We start from the raw sequence: 15402 nt of genomic DNA, 5'->3' as shown, positions 1-15402 counted from the left end.
CCGGTTATGAAACTGCGGTATCTGTTACTTCTCTTCACGCTTACTTTCCAGGCAAGTTTCTGCTGTCATCACCTAACCCTTATTTGACAGCTACTAATTATTCAGGCTCATAGGTGGCTATCTGAAGTATATCTGCTAAACTTTTATCCAAGGCTGTTTGATACTAAGCATCATTCTGTGTAAGTTTCAGGTTATTAATTCAGGCAACATGTACCTCTGCCAATTCACTTCTGTCCTAGCCTTTGTTTCTGCTTCTGGCCTCATCTCCCTTTTCAGTGGAAAATCCTGAGCACTTCTGAAGCAAAGCTGCATTCTGTAAAAGTCCTGTTCCTGTCAGGATATTTAGTCTCGCTTTTATCTAGCACCTGGGGACAGCAGCATCAAGTTGACCGCAGCCCAGATTTTCACTGAGAGAAACTTTCCACGCAAAATATGAGGAAGATCAGTTACTGAAACCAGTAGCTGTTCAGGGGGTTTTGTACAGGACAGCACCAGGGTTATGCTTTTCCCTGTTTCCACAGGACAGTGAACCTGTCCTTTTGGTATTGTAACCAAACTAGTCCCCTCACATTACTAATCCTGGCGCTCTCTGTCTTCTAGGAACCCCGTTTCATTTTACTTTGCCAAAGGAGGGTGACGTCATTCAGCCCCTGACCAGCATAACACCACCTCTTATTGGGCAGCTTAAAATGGGACCCAGAAGACACAGCACACCAATTGGTGAGTTTGACCCGAATGGCTCCGTTCTGCAGTGAAAGCCTGTTTGGAAGTTTTGATTCTTGATGTGGGATCTGATGGGATAACTCAAACTTACCTTGGCAAAACCCACTGCTGTTCTTTGGGAAGAGCTCGTCCCTTCTCCACGCTTTCCTTCTTATGTTCTCTCCTCAGTCTCTAGTGAAGGTGTTTGCTCCCTGGCTATGGGGTGGTATCGAACGTTTCTTCCTTGTACTCACTGCGTTCCCACATGCAACTCCATTAAAGAATGCAAAAGACCCCTCTGAGCAGTGAAAGAGCTTAGACTAAAAGAAGATTGTTCCCAGTATTCATCATCTTTTAGCAGGACTTTCTCTGCTGGGTTCACAAAACACCACCCTGCATTTGCTGGATGAAAGGAAGCGTGCGTTTCTGCTTGGGTAATAGTAAAATATTCTGTCCCAAGCTGAGGATGATATCTGTACTACAGAACTTTCATGCATCAGAACTCTAGGTAGGAATTTCCACCACTGCACTGTTATTGATAATATACATGCAGTGAAGCATCTCCAAAACAGAACCGGGACCTGAACCCCAGCAATGTGAATGAAAGTAGCTATTTTTTGGTTTACTTTTTTTTGTGTTCCTATTTTCAGTGGATGACAGTTGCCCGGACAGCACTATAACAACTAGTGATGTTACAGCAGAGGGCACGATGGAGACCAACAATGTCACTGTGGAAAGTGCAATGGTATCAGCAGATGTGTCAGACGTGTGCGAGAAAGGAGATTCTTGTGGGGTTCCTGAGGCTGATGCAAAACTCTCTCTGCGAATGAACCTTGTTACCCCTGTGAATGACGGGAGTGAGGAGTCCCTGCCATTCAGCTTGGAAAGTAAGAGGATGAAACCTCAAAGAGGTCCTCCTAGATCTCAGCCCTAACTCACAACCTCTTTGTGGCATTCCCTGACACAGTCTCTGATTCTCTGTGATTTTTCTGGTTTTTCTTTTTGGTCTCTGTTTCTGCAATGCTCTAAGCAAGGATGGAGTGTGAGGGCAGGCCTCTGTTGTGAGGAAAGGTATTTCCAGCAGATTAAAAACTCTGATGTACAGCATCAGCGTCACAGGACAGGAACTGGAGTTTGATTATATTGGGAGAGAAAAGATTTTAAAAGTATAATCTGGACAAAAAAGTTTGACAGCATTTTAATCAGAACAGTGACATTCAGTCTAAAAGTACGAAACTTGTAGAAACTCGGGTCCGTGACGAGAAGTTGGGTGGGGAGGCCTGGGCACCCTGTGTTCAGCGTTACTCAGCCTCTCTCCTCGCTGAGCGTGGAGGGTTGAGGCAGGAGAGTCTGTTAGGTGACACTGATACCGTCCTTCCCTTCATTCTTGTTTCAGAGCCTACAGCCAGTGACAGGAAAGATGGATTCTCTGCTGCTGCTGGGGCTGCTGCCAGGTAACTGGGCTTGTTGCTGCGCAGAGTTAATAGGAAGGTCTGGGTAGATCCTTTTTCTGCTCATTACCACCAGCAGGGGAAAAAAAACCCAAACACAAAAAACCACAGAAGCAGGGAACGCTTTTAGCAGTAGCCACGACAGTAACTCCTTAGCTCTCGGAGCAGGTTTTAAGTGCATAGGCAAGGTGGGTGCTCCATCTACTCTTTCACTACAGGCTTTGTGCTTCCTATTAATGTCAGCTTTTTGCCTCCGGATTGTAATCAAAATAGAAATTGATGTCTTGTGCAGTCTGGAATGCGAGTCTGCCGTATCCACGTCTTAAATTCCAAATACATGTTTTTCTGCTTTCTTTCCTTATTGTGCAGTTTTCTGCAGAGAATCTCAGAGTTGTTCTGAAAAAGAATTCTGTTTTGACATGAAGCTGATAGAAATATAAGCAAGTCAACGATATACTGAAATCACAGTTTAACGTGTTGACCAAAACACACGTTACTCCCTTGGTCTTTTGATTTATATATATCTGTCATGTCTCACATTTAATGCCTAGCATTGCTTGATTTTAGCTTTTAGGGTGTATGGTTTGTAAGTACTCATAAGCGTGTGAGTCAGAACGTAGTGGCCTGTAGTCATCTAAGTGAAGTATAATGGTTTGAAACAGTGAGAAAACTTTGAAATGAACTCGGTATCTCTTGTCACAGGATTGCATGCTGGATGGTAATAATGCCTCGGTGCTGAGGATGGGTGGCAGTCATTCCTCACTGGTTGAGGATGGGTTGCCTTTGTAGGTATAGGTTGAACTTGATCTCTCAGGGTCTGCTTTATGACTGTCATTCCCAGTATTTTTGCGGTGTCATGAAAATTCTGAGAAGCAAGCCATAAATGGTCTAACTGTGTCCACTGGTGGGTACCAGAGATAGTAGATGGTGAAACTCCTGATGGCGCTGCAGTTTTCCACACTACATTTCCTGGAGTTGTTACGTTGCTCTTGACTGTTAGGTTGTCTGCAGAAATGACAGAAAGGCTTATGCAATTGCAGCTTGTTTCTTGACCTTTGAGACTGATCCTCTCACTCATTCTGTGGCTGTAGAGGGTCAACAAGTTCGGTACCCGTTGTTTTCTCAAGGGGCTAGAGAACTCTTGTTTTGCTGTATAAGGGATTTTCTCACTCCCTGATGCTTTTTTGTTTGTTTGTTTGTTTTAAATCTGCACTGCTAGCTCCCAGAAAGCATCATCTGTGTTTAGTCGTGTCTGTGAAGTTCGTCGAGAGGATGAGGCCAGAGGTCATGGTCTTTCCACTTCTCCGTTTAGGTAACTCCTCACTGTCTTTGCCTGCCAGTCCTGGTTGGATTTATATGCACATGTGCTTTTTCTACATCAAAGAAATTGCACTAAGTCATTGTCTTTGGGTGACTTAGAAGGTTGGGGACAGCGGGGTAAGTATAATACGTACTGTGTGTTTGTATCTCACATGGTAATCGGACTTAGCTTTTTGACTGAGCAGCGATGTGATTCCAGATGGCTAGGATTCTTTGGTAAAACCTGGGGCTTGAGAGGCTGAGATCATACTTACACCTGTTTAAAATACCTTTTCTTTCTCCTGTTCCAAGATCTTTTTACCTATTGTGTTTGTTACTGTTCCTGCTATCGTCTCCCTTCCGAGTCCATCAATTTTTGCTGTCACTGGTTGCTTTGAAAAGGACCGTGCTGCTGCATATCTTGTGGTGATAAGGGTGCTGGCTGGAGTACCAGGTGCAGAAATCTGCGTCTTCAGTGTCTTCCATTCTCTTTTGACGGGGCAGTGAGGTCTTGGTCTATGGAGAAAGATTAACCTGTATTTCAAGAGCATTGAACAGTTATGCTAAAGGCCGTAATGAATACGGAGTGCCAGTGCTGGGCAGTGTACAGACAGAAAGGAAGACAGTCACTCCTCGAAGTCGTCAAGTACAGGAGGGAAGCCAAACACATACTTCTAGTAAGGCGCAGTGTATAGTCCCATATAGTACCTGGTAACGCTTTTGACAGGGCAGACAAATTTTAATGAGAACATTAGACAGCCTTTGTGTTTATGCCCCTGCCTTCTCTCGCTAGCTGTGATGACCAGTTTCAAGGCAATGAAGTGCTAAAGCAGCCTGTAGCAACTTCAAGATGGCATGACTTCCAGAAGCATGTTGCATAGTTGGTGCCTGATGTGTGGAGTATAGGTTGCTTTATTAGCATTTGGAAAAGTACCTAGTCCTCTACAGGGGTCAGCCATTCTTGTGCTACCATGTGAATCGCTTGAGAGATGTTGAAAAGTTATTTTATAATTTGAGACTCACTGAGTTCTGTGCAATCTTAAGAAGCAATTGAAAGACTGACAGGGTTGTTTTTTTCAATAGTGCTTCCACTTGAATGGTGGCATATTGATTGTCTTGCTTTTTTAGTCAGTAATTTTGATATCTCTATAACTGGTTTGCAGGGGGAATCTGTTCAGTTTTCCTGGCACACAAGAAGATGCTGAATTACATAAAAATCCCAGTGGTTGGCAGTACCAGCAGCACGAGGCAGATGACAGTGGTGGACAGGTCCTAATTCCTCAGAGGATGCTGCAGGACTGCCATGAACAACCTTCTGGTGCGGAGGATCGGGAGTCTGTGGAGACTGATATTGTAAGCACTCCGACAGAAGAGGGGAGAATAATGCAGAAGAAACCAAGTAAAGCTGTTAAAATGGATGAAAACCAAGAGAGGTGGGCAAACACCAAGAATAAAGGGATTCAAACTACAGAAGACTGTCTTTTTACCCCAACGACTGTTACAACAGCAACACAAACGTCAGAAGAAATCTGTAGACAGGTGGAAGTGGGAACCAGTATGTCTGGGCAAAGACCTGGGCGACAAGATGCGAATGTCCAAACTGAGGAGAGTGAGGAAAAGCCTGTGAATGCATCTGGAGAGGACACGGACTCTCTGCACAGTCAGGTGGGATGAAGGCTGCCTGTATTTAATTTTACTGCTTTAGAACAGTAAAGCATCCCTTCAGCCAATAAATTTACTAACAGTAGGTTCTCTGTTGAAAAAAGCGAAAAGACCACTTTAAAGTGTTAATGTCACAAGCTTTCCTGTATCAACTGTCCACAACTGCTGAGGTAGCAATACTCAGTGGGCAGCATAAGTCTGGGAAGTAAATGCCTTCATATTTATTTTGTGGGACAGTATGACAGATTTTGTTTGTTTGTGGGATGTTGTATGTGTGTGTGTCCAAATGTAGTTAACACTGTAAAAAAAAAAAAATTTCACTTTTTGTTGGATGGAGATGGGAGTTGCATGAAACTTTGAATGAATGGTTAGATGCCTTCTGTTTTTGCACCAGCCAGCTTTGGACTGCTTGTTCTGCCACTCCATCCAGTGTCAATGGATAAACCCACGAGGGGGGAGCTCCTCCAGAGAAATGTTTTAACAAGAGGAGTGACGTTGAATTAGTATTTCAGAAAGTATTGCGGATTCAAGAAGAATCACTGCTTTGCAGTTACAGCTTGTATGTTTTCTTGTAAGCACAAAAGCTAGAAAAATTATCTCTTCTAAATTTAAGAATAGTGTGTCCTTTGGGAAATGTGAGATTAACAGGGCCATAAATATGCAGTGCAACATTGCTGTGGTATGTCTGAGAGTCATTGAATGACAGTATCAGAAGTCATGCTAAGCAAGTTTGCTGTTTCCTCCTTGGACTGCTGTGATTTCCCTTCCTCTACCTGTCAGCAAAATGTGTTCAGTTCTCCCTTATTTAGGGTCTCTTGTGTTCTTGCATCTAATTTGTAACGAGTTGCTGAAAGGTTCCCTACCCCAGTACTTGAATATCATATGATGAAACTGTACTGCAGGGTTAGCTCTACCCAGAAATTACTTGCTTTTCATCGTGGTCTGTTTTGGTTTTAATTTTCCTGTTTAATACAGGGAGAGGAGGAATTTAACCTTCTTCACCCACCGAAAGGCCGAGTTCAGCATCGCCACACGCGAACTATTCGAGAAGTGCGCACTGTTGTTACGCGTGTTATAACAGACGTTTACTACATAAATGGTGCAGAGGTGGAACGAAAGGTAGTTGAGGTAAGTTCCTGTTTTCAGGGCTAAATGTAATGATATGCTGGCTGAAAAATAAAATTAATTGAAATAAGAATGTGTTGAGGCTGCAGAAAATGAGTGAACAAGTTGGCATGCTGTGATGACAGACTTTTCTTCATGAACAAACATGTGGACCGTTTAGTGCGTGGCTGTGCTGGTTTGGCTGGGGTAGCGTTAATTTTCTTCCCAGTAGTTAGTATGGGGATGTGTTTTGGATTTGTACTGGAAACAGTGCTGATAACAGGGATGTTCTCGTTACTGCTGAGCAGCACTTACACAGCCTCAAGGTCTTTTCTGCCCCTCACCCCACCTTCAGCAAGGGCTGGGGGTGCAAAGGGGTTGGGGGGGACACAGCCGGGACAGCTGACCCCAGCTGTCCAGAGGGATATTCCATGCCATGAGATGTCCTGCTCAGTATATAAAGCTGGGGAAGAGGGAAGAGCAGGGGGACATCTGGAGTGATGGCGTTTGTCTTCCCAAGTCACCGTTGCACATGATGGAGCCCGGCTTTCCTGGAGATGGCTGAACCCCCACCTGCCCTTGGGGAGCAGGGAATGGATTCCTTGTTTTGCTTTACTTATTAAACTGTCTTTATCTCAACCCACTAGTTTTCTCGCTTTTACTCTTCCGATTCTCTCCCCCATCCCACCTGGAGGCAGTGAGCGAGCGGCCGCGTGGTGCTCAGTTGTCTGCTGGGGCTAAGCCAGGACACTGGCAAAAGCCGTGTATTTGTTGCTGGTGTATCTCATCCCCACTGCTGTAATCTGAAGATGCACTGACTTTTTTTTTTCCTTCCCAAAGAACTGAACAAAAGACTTTATGCATCCAACTGCTTTAAAATTCTTGGCATTTTGTCAGAATAGAGAGATTTCAGAATGGGCAGAAATTCTATTAGTAGGCAAAAATCACTTCTGCCTGTAAAATTGAAACATGTAAGATAGTTTAGCCTGTTTTGCAGCTTACTGTCATTTTTAACCACACTCTTTTGAGTCCTGTGGACCAGGTTCTATAAGAGGTCTACGAAAAGCAACTTAGAAAATAAACAAGCCTATAGTTAGTGTACTTGTGTTGGTGTATGTGCATTCATTAATCAAACAATCTTTAGGGAATCTCAAAAGATAGCTAACAAATGCTGATTTGATGTGCATGGTAGTCTTATCAGCCTGATAGCAATAACACGTTACTGCTGTTCTGCTATAAAGGTAAATAATGTTAGAGTCTTACGCTGTGTTGTTACAATGAGTAATAACACAAAAGGATAAATTAGTTCAGTGCAAAGCTTATACTTTCACACCTGATACTACACATGAAATTCCTTATTGTAACATTAAAATAGAGAATTAAGTTTCCTGAGATGTCCTTACGTAGGCTGTGTAATCACAATCATGTAACCATTTCCAGTTTGTCTACCAAGATTTGATATCACTATTTTGTAGGTACATATTTTTATATCCATAAAACTGTAATGGCTCCAAATGACCAGTTGTCCGAAACAGTAATAATCCAATAATCTTGGATTATTAGTAGCCAAAGGCTGCTGGTGTCTCATGTGTTTGTTGCACTCTCGCACTCTCGAAGCGTGGGAATTATTCAAAGCCAGCCTCATTTGATACCACCCACGCTCTGTCCTGTTGACTGATCTCTTCATGTCACTGCTTTGTACAGAGCAGCTACAGCCTGTAGCGAGAGACGCGCTGCCTGCCATTGATCAGTCCAGGCTCAAATCTGCATGGCTAGCTTCAGTTTCATGAGGGTGCTCTCAACTTGGCTGTGCTTTTGCCTGGTAATTGTGGAGCTTCCATCTAGCAAGTGCGTCACCTTTGACAAACCTTTTTTTTTTTTTCTCAAGGAAAATGAGGAGCCTGTAGTGGAGTGCCAGGAGTGTGAGACTGACACATCCTCCTCTAGAACTGCAGCGGGCTCGTCCCTGACCTCAGGGGACCTTGGTGATGTCAGCTCCTTCTCATCTAAGGCCTCAAGCCTCCACCGTACATCTAGTGGAGCAAGCAGTGGTCACTCTGCCACACACAGCAGCAGCAGCAGCTCAGGGCGAGGAACTGGAGCCGTCAAAGGGAAAGTGTGTGGGACTGAAACTGGAGACTTTGCTTTACCTGTTGGCAGAGGTGTTTTAGGAAAATTAAGGTATGTGCAGAGCCTTGGGAAAGGAATAACGTATTTTGCAGAAGTGAACAGCTGGCTTGGGTGGAGTGTGAAGCAGGGTAGACCCTAATCCAAGAACTTTCTGTGAAGGATGTGGCTTGGTGAACAGAAATAAGGAGATAGTCTTTGCTTTCACATCTGTCCTTCCTAAAGGAGTAGTTTGTTTCCTTGTGAGGCATTGCTTTGAGCTCTTGCCAGTTTAGCACTGATGAGGCAAACTTCTTGACCAGTTGTGCGATCACAGAGAAAAGGGGGGGGGGGGAATGCTAATGAGCTGGCTTCCCTCTTCAGAGCCATTAACTCATAAATTCTTTAGCCCTAGGAAAGGAGCTGGTCAGCCGGCATCTCCGCTCAGAGTTAGCCAGACAGGAGCACTGCCTTGTGAGGAAGAGGAGGACTCTATGCCTGGCACTCGTCAGGGTGGCAGAGCACCTGTGACACCTCGTGGGCGAGGAAGAAGAGGCCGCCCACCATCTCGAACAACAGGAACAAGGTACCCTGGGAAAAGGAGACTGTAACTTTCATTTATTGCCAAGGAAGAGAATGGGGAGCTGCTGTCTTAATGTGACAGAGAAAAAGGAGTCCTGAATGTTTCAGGAGCTAGTTTTTGATGATAGCATGTAGCAGCACCTGCAAGCATCTCACCCGAGCATTCTTTGTTTAGTAACCGGCTTTCCTGATCCTTCTGGGTGTGCTTTTATCTTTTTTCCTTTGGTGACTGCTCTTCTCTTTTCTACAGAGATTCAGCTGGACTGCCAGGTGTGGAGGATCTCTCAACTACAGCATCACCTGAGGAGAAATCATCTACTCGCCCAGTTCGCCTGCCAGATGGAGGGGAGAAATCTGACACTTCTGGCTTCTGTGCCTTACGTCGAAGTGACTCTCCAGAAATCCCATTACAAGTGGTGACCGGTCCTTCGGACTGTGGAGACTCAACCTCTGGGAGCAGCTTTGTGGGCCTCAGGGTTGTAGCGAAGTGGTCCTCAAATGGATACTTCTATTCCGGGATGATTACCCAAGATGTTGGTGCAGGAAAGTATAAGCTGCTCTTTGATGATGGATATGAATGTGATGTGCTAGGAAAAGATATTTTACTCTGTGATCCTATTCCACTGGAGACTGAAGTGACCGCACTCTCTGAGGATGAGTACTTTAGTGCAGGTAAGAGCAGCGCTTGAGCTCCGTCCTGGGGTTTTCTGAGGTGCTGAACGCAGTGGGAGATGGGTGCTGGTCCAGGATACCCATGATGCCTGGGTATAGTTGGTTAACGGGTGCTATTTTCTGTCTTGTCAGGTGTGGTGAAGGGACACCGGAAGGAATCTGGAGAGCTATACTATTGCATTGAAAAGGAAGGCCAGAGGAAGTGGTACAAACGAATGGCGGTTATCTTGTCTCTGGAACAAGGAAATAAGCTCCGGGAGCAGTTTGGGCTAGGGCCTTATGAACCTGTCACCCCCCTGACCAAAGCAGCTGACATCAGTCTTGGTAAGAGGAGGTGCTGTTGACCTGCTGGCTGTGCTGTTCTGTGTCTTGTGGCTTTGAGATACGTCTAGTTCCTGGTCTGAATTACCCATGTTTAAATGTTTCTGGGTATTCAGCAATGCTTTTGGTACTTTATAATGGTATCTTTGAGATACTTTTCTTGTTTTGTGTCTTGCTCAGAGACTTAGTGGTATGGACTGGTTTGTGGAGAGTGGCCTGCCTCTAGGACAGTGATGCTTGCTGTGCTCATTTACACTGCTATGATACAAACCCTTCAGCAGTACTGAGAGGAAAAGAGACAGGTGGCTTGAGAAGAAAGATACACGAGCGAGAGATCTTTTTTTCTTGCTCTTCCCTGTCCGAGGGTGGTAGTGTGTACCTTCTAGGTACTATTGAGTTTAGCCACCTCTGCACATATAGGTAGGGTGAAAGCTCTTGAAGTTAGGCGACAGCCAGTGATTAATCTCTGCGTGCTATATTACAGATAATCTTGTGGAGGGGAAGCGGAAGCGACGTAGTAACCTTGGTTCTCCCAGCACTTCCAGCAGCAGCACAACTCCCACTCGTAAAGGGCAGGAGAGTCCACGCACCCCAGCAGGCGCGCTATCTGGGAAAAGGAAGCTCGTTGCTTCTGAAGATGAGAGATCCCCAGCTAAACGTGGCCGCAAATCAGCAATGATAAAGCCTGGTGAGAACCTTATTTTCTGCTCTTAAGCTTGCATTCAGCTGTTTTTTTTTCCTCCCTGGTATTTCTGTAATTGATCCTTCCATTTCCCGTAAGGAAAAAGTAGATTAAATTGCTTGTTTGCCCTGCCCCACAGGATTTGAGGCTGATTCTCCCTGGGTGCATTGGGGGTTGGACTAGATGATCTACAGAGGTCCCTTCCAACCCTATGGTTCTATGATTCAGCAGCCAGAGATATTTTTAGCATAGTCTGAGTACTTACCTGCCATCTTTTCAGTTCTGTCTTTTAGAAATGTTTTGACCTTAATGTTGTGATTTGCCTCTCTCTTGTCTCTCTTTCTTATCTTTTTACTCAGTCCTGAAATGCCTAGCTGTTAAAAGGACCCTTTGCACCAATTAAGTGTTGTTTCAGGATGTTGATAGACTGGCAAACATTGTCTCATTAGTCATTCACGTTTTGATTTGAAGATTTGTTGCATCCAGAAGGGTAAAAGATCCCTACCTATCCTAACGTAATCCTAACCCAATCCTGCCTCCCTCTCTCCTCCGGTAAAATAACTGAATTTGAACACATCCTGGATCTTACCCTGGGTCTTTGTGCTGAACCTGACTTTTGAGACTTACGGTGCTTCTGTCTCTCTGCAGGAGCTGTAAGAGCCGGAGAGTTTGTAAGCACCTGTGAGGACGTGGATGCTGTAGATCCCCCAGTACTAGAGGACCACCATGGACCCTTGCCCCACAATAAGACCCTCTTTTTGGGCTATGCCTTTCTCCTCACCATGGCAACATCCAGTGACAAATTGGTCAATCACCAGAAGCCATCAGATGGTCCTGCAGGGAGTAGCGAGGAGGAAGAAGGTGAGGCAAATCTTACCTATTGCATTTCCAACTGGAATGATGTGGCTTTAGGAAAAACACTAGATGCTCTCTGATCGGGCATTTGTGTGAGTGCTTGTTTTTCCCTCTTGCTCTTTAATCCTTTGCAGAAAGAACCAGACTGACCAAGACTCAGTCTTTGTTTTAGAGGAGCTGCAGCCTGAAATGTAGCAAACCGCAATGACGATCATAGGGCTGCTGAGCAAGTTAAGGAAGGTGTGAAAATTAGTGAGATCGGCTGTCTCAGAATAGCATAATATGAGAATAAAGGTTTTCAGAGATAAGGGATAATGCTGGGAAACAGGACTTGAAAGCATGAATGCATTGCTCCAGTTTGCCTTTGCTAGGGTCACGTTTCAGGCAATGGAACTGCAGCATGAAAAAAGTGACAAGGTGCTCACTTGGCTAGTTTGGACAGTGCTGCACTTCCTTCACGCTGCCTCTTTTTTTTTTTGAGTCTTCCAGAGGTTTTCTGTAGATAATCCTGGGAGAAGGGCTTACTGGTATGTATGAGGGCTTTCTAGACTGAGGAGTGTATGGACATAAGTAGATAAATTATAGCCAAAAATTGAACTTTCTGTTTCTGCTGTAGAATTTTTAGAGGTGACTCCATATGACAAACATTACTTAGCACAGCAGCTGCGAGCAGGAGCTGGCTATATCATGGAAGACTTCAATGAAACCCAGGTAAGGGCTTGCTTACTAATCTAGAACGATAGTCACAAAATAGTGGAGATTGGAAGGAAATTCTATAGCTCATCTTGTCCACTCCCCCTGCTGGAATCAGGATCAAATGGAGCAGATTGCTTAGGTCCTTGTCCAGTTGAGTTTTGAGTATCCTCAAGGATGGAAACTCTACAACTTCTCTGGGCAACTCGATCCTGTGTTTGACCACGCCTATTTAATAAAAAAGCAAAACCAAACCAAAAATTCAATGTAACTTCCTGTATTTCAATTTGTAGCTGTTGCTTCTTGTCCTTTTAAGTGGATAGCACTGAGAATAATCTGGACTGTAAGATGAATCTTCTTTGGCTGAACTGTAAGAGACAGTTATGATACAAAAAAAAAATTAGATATTTTGCCTGTGAACTCCATAGCTTGGAATAGGTGACTATTATAGGTACTCCTGATTTCAGAATCTGTTTATGTAATTCACCTTTAACATAATATGGCTGTGAAAATCAGGGTTGCAGTTGTTTTCTTTAAAGTGTTTAGCAGCAGGATAACTTCTGGGTTCTTTTGCAAGCATTGTCTCCTGTTTACATGCCTCTTTGTCTCCCCTGAAGTGTAATGCAGCATATCAGTGTCTTTTAATTGCGGACCAGCATTGTCGAACTCGGAAATACTTGCTGTGCCTTGCCAGAGGGATCCCTTGTGTGTCTCATATCTGGGTCCATGATAGCTGTCACGCTAACCAGCTTCAAAATTATCGGAATTACCTTTTGCCAGCTGGTTATAGCCTCCAGGAGCAAAAGTTGCTAGAGTGGTAAGTGCCAGATAACCATGATCTGAGTCCACAAACTGAGGATTTAATCAGAGAGAACTGTTACGCTTGGGAGGCTCTTGAATACTACAAGTACTGAAGGTGTCCCTAGTACTGCTCCCCATGCTTTCCCTTCCATACAGGAACAGCCCTCCCATTTCTTTCCTTGGATTTACAGTGACCTCTAATGCCAAGGTACTATATACATAAAAATATACACATGTACAGGGTGCCATATACACAAAAAAAGACAGTCTCGTGGTAAGCAAGAAGGATGTCATTCTCATGAGGCAGACTGAATTCATGCAAGGCTTCCCACACGCTTGGCTGACTTCTCTAATTGCTCAGAAATAGATAAAGGAGGGTGATACTACTGCAATTTCTGTTTCCTTTGGTATGTTTTGAAGCCGGCTTCTGCATCTTCTATGGAATCTAATCCAGGAGGTCTGTTCTGAGAGAGCAGTCTTCGGGTTGGACTCCTCAGGCAAGATGAGGGGCAGACAAAAGCAGTTGATAAATCTCTGGGCTTTTGGGCAGGAGACTGGTGCCTGCCTGCTTAGCCCTGACAAAGCTGAGGCATTTGGGATATGCACAGAAAAGGTGGTTCAGGATTAAGGAGGAGTTCAGCCTGATTTTGGATTTAGTCTGCTGCACCCCCCCCATATCAATGTTGTCTAGCTCTGTTGTACTATCTATAAACAGAGGGTAATTGTTCCAAGTATTTCAGGAGAGTGTGGTAAGAGAGCAGGTCATTGTATGCATGATATTAAAAAAAACAATATGGGAGCCAACCTGGTGACTGCAAGTAGATAATGGTCCTCAAATGAAGTCTCAGACTACTAGATATTCTTAGCAGTCTGCATTTCTCGCTTCTTTCTTCTGCAGGCACCCACGAGAAAACCCATTCCATAACCTGAAGGTTCTCCTGGTGTCAGACCAGCAGCAGAACTTCCTGGATCTGTGGTCTGAAATCCTCATGACGGGGGGAGCAGCATCTGTTAAACAGCATTATTCAAATGCTCACAACAAAGGTACTCACTGGCCACTTTCTCAGGCTTAGTAGTGAGAATCCCATGCCAGTGCGGCCTCTAGCATGGTTTAAAACCATTTAGGATGGTTTACTAGGTAGTCTACAAGCATAAAGGAGGCCAAGTGCAGACGCTAGCTCTCTGGTTGAATATAATCTCAAACATCTACAAGACCTGCCTTCTGGAGAAGGAGATGCTGCAGCAATTCAGGATACACGCCATCAGCTTCCAGCCTATGCTGAAAGGGGGAAATAGGCAAGAGTTGCTCCTGGACCTTCTATAGACCACTAAAATCTTGTTTCCTTGTCCTTCTGAACTCGACTCTCTCCATCTCTGTATGGGACGTAGGTCCTCATACTCACAGCATGAGGTCAGGACTCACGGTTATCTAGTCCTGCCTGCAATGTTGGCTACTGGTTTTCTGCTAATTTCTATCTGGAGTAGAGGGAATCTCTTACTTGCAAGGTGCAGTGTTGCTCTAGAGCATGACTTGGCTTTTACAAAGAGAATTCACTGGCTAGGAATGAGAGAACATAGAAGAGATGCATAGTGGTGAAACACACTGGTCTTCTGCTGCAGAGAAGATCCTTTTTCTCTACTGACAGATGCCTGTCTTTCCTCCTGTACAGATGTTGCTTTGGGCGTTTATGACGTGGTGGTGACTGATTTTTCCTGCCCAGCTGGTGTCTTGAAGTGTGCAGAAGCTTTACGGCTGCCCGTTGTCTCGCAGGAGTGGGTGATCCAGAGCCTTATTGCTGGGGAGAGAGTAGGCTACAAGAAGCATCCACACTATAAACATGATTATGTCCCCCACTAATCTAAAACTTTGCCTTGCTGTCCCGCTGTTGTGCAGACTGTGTTTTAATCAGGTTTTAAATGTTTGTGTAATTGGACAGTGTGCATGGATTACTGTATATAGTTTTATCTGCTGGACTTTTATGATGAAATAAATGTTCAATCTCTTGTGGTAGCTACTGGGACTCCTCCTTTATCTAAACTTATTCCAGGGCCACGCCTACAGAGAAAGAGGGCAGAGAGAAAAGAAATGCTTATGTTTCTGACATTCTGTTAAGAATTTATAGGATGGAAATGTCATTTTGTTTTGGCTACCTCTGTTTTTTTCCTGTTGTGACTATATAGGTATTAACCTTCCTTAGTGCAGACTGGCGCTACCTAAGTAGAGAGAGAGACAGAGGGACCTAGGACAACTAAACTGCTGGGAGACTGAGAGGCGAAGTATGTAAGTGCTGTGTATCTTTGTTTAAATGGCAATGGGGTAAATACCTGCTTTTGAGCTGCTGCATTCACAGCTGGGGACTTTATCTTAGCTGTCAGCTGGCATAAAGGCAAAAGCTGAGTTTGACAGCTCTTCACTCTAACACTGCTATAGGCCCCAGGTATAGTGTACCCAGGCCTCCCTCCAGCCTCGTA

General features: G+C 44.5%; 1 protein-coding gene across 6 annotated transcripts in view; it reads left to right on the top strand.

Moving 5' to 3' along the window:
- The window catches only part of TP53BP1 (tumor protein p53 binding protein 1), a 33981-nt gene extending 19047 nt beyond the window's left edge, over positions 1–14934 (top strand). For 5 of the 6 annotated variants that reach the window (XM_074600065.1, XM_074600061.1, XM_074600062.1 and 2 more), the window contains 16 exons: positions 601–720; positions 1353–1589; positions 2099–2156; positions 3373–3465; positions 4616–5117; positions 6090–6242; positions 8107–8399; positions 8734–8910; positions 9157–9578; positions 9711–9902; positions 10384–10587; positions 11230–11442; positions 12053–12147; positions 12747–12946; positions 13829–13974; positions 14601–14934. In XM_074600065.1, the coding sequence (XP_074456166.1) occupies positions 601–720; positions 1353–1589; positions 2099–2156; positions 3373–3465; positions 4616–5117; positions 6090–6242; positions 8107–8399; positions 8734–8910; positions 9157–9578; positions 9711–9902; positions 10384–10587; positions 11230–11442; positions 12053–12147; positions 12747–12946; positions 13829–13974; positions 14601–14788 (3293 nt within the window). In that variant the 3' untranslated portion in view covers positions 14789–14934. The remainder of the gene's footprint in view (positions 1–600; positions 721–1352; positions 1590–2098; positions 2157–3372; positions 3466–4615; positions 5118–6089; positions 6243–8106; positions 8400–8733; positions 8911–9156; positions 9579–9710; positions 9903–10383; positions 10588–11229; positions 11443–12052; positions 12148–12746; positions 12947–13828; positions 13975–14600) is intronic. The other variant, XM_074600064.1, reaches the window with a different exon arrangement.
- Positions 14935–15402: the final 468 nt, after the last annotated feature.

Source organism: Larus michahellis, chromosome 9 (genome assembly GCF_964199755.1).
Source record: "Larus michahellis chromosome 9, bLarMic1.1, whole genome shotgun sequence".
Lineage (NCBI taxonomy): Eukaryota > Metazoa > Chordata > Aves > Charadriiformes > Laridae > Larus > Larus michahellis.
This window is presented reverse-complemented; position numbering and strand designations above follow the sequence as displayed.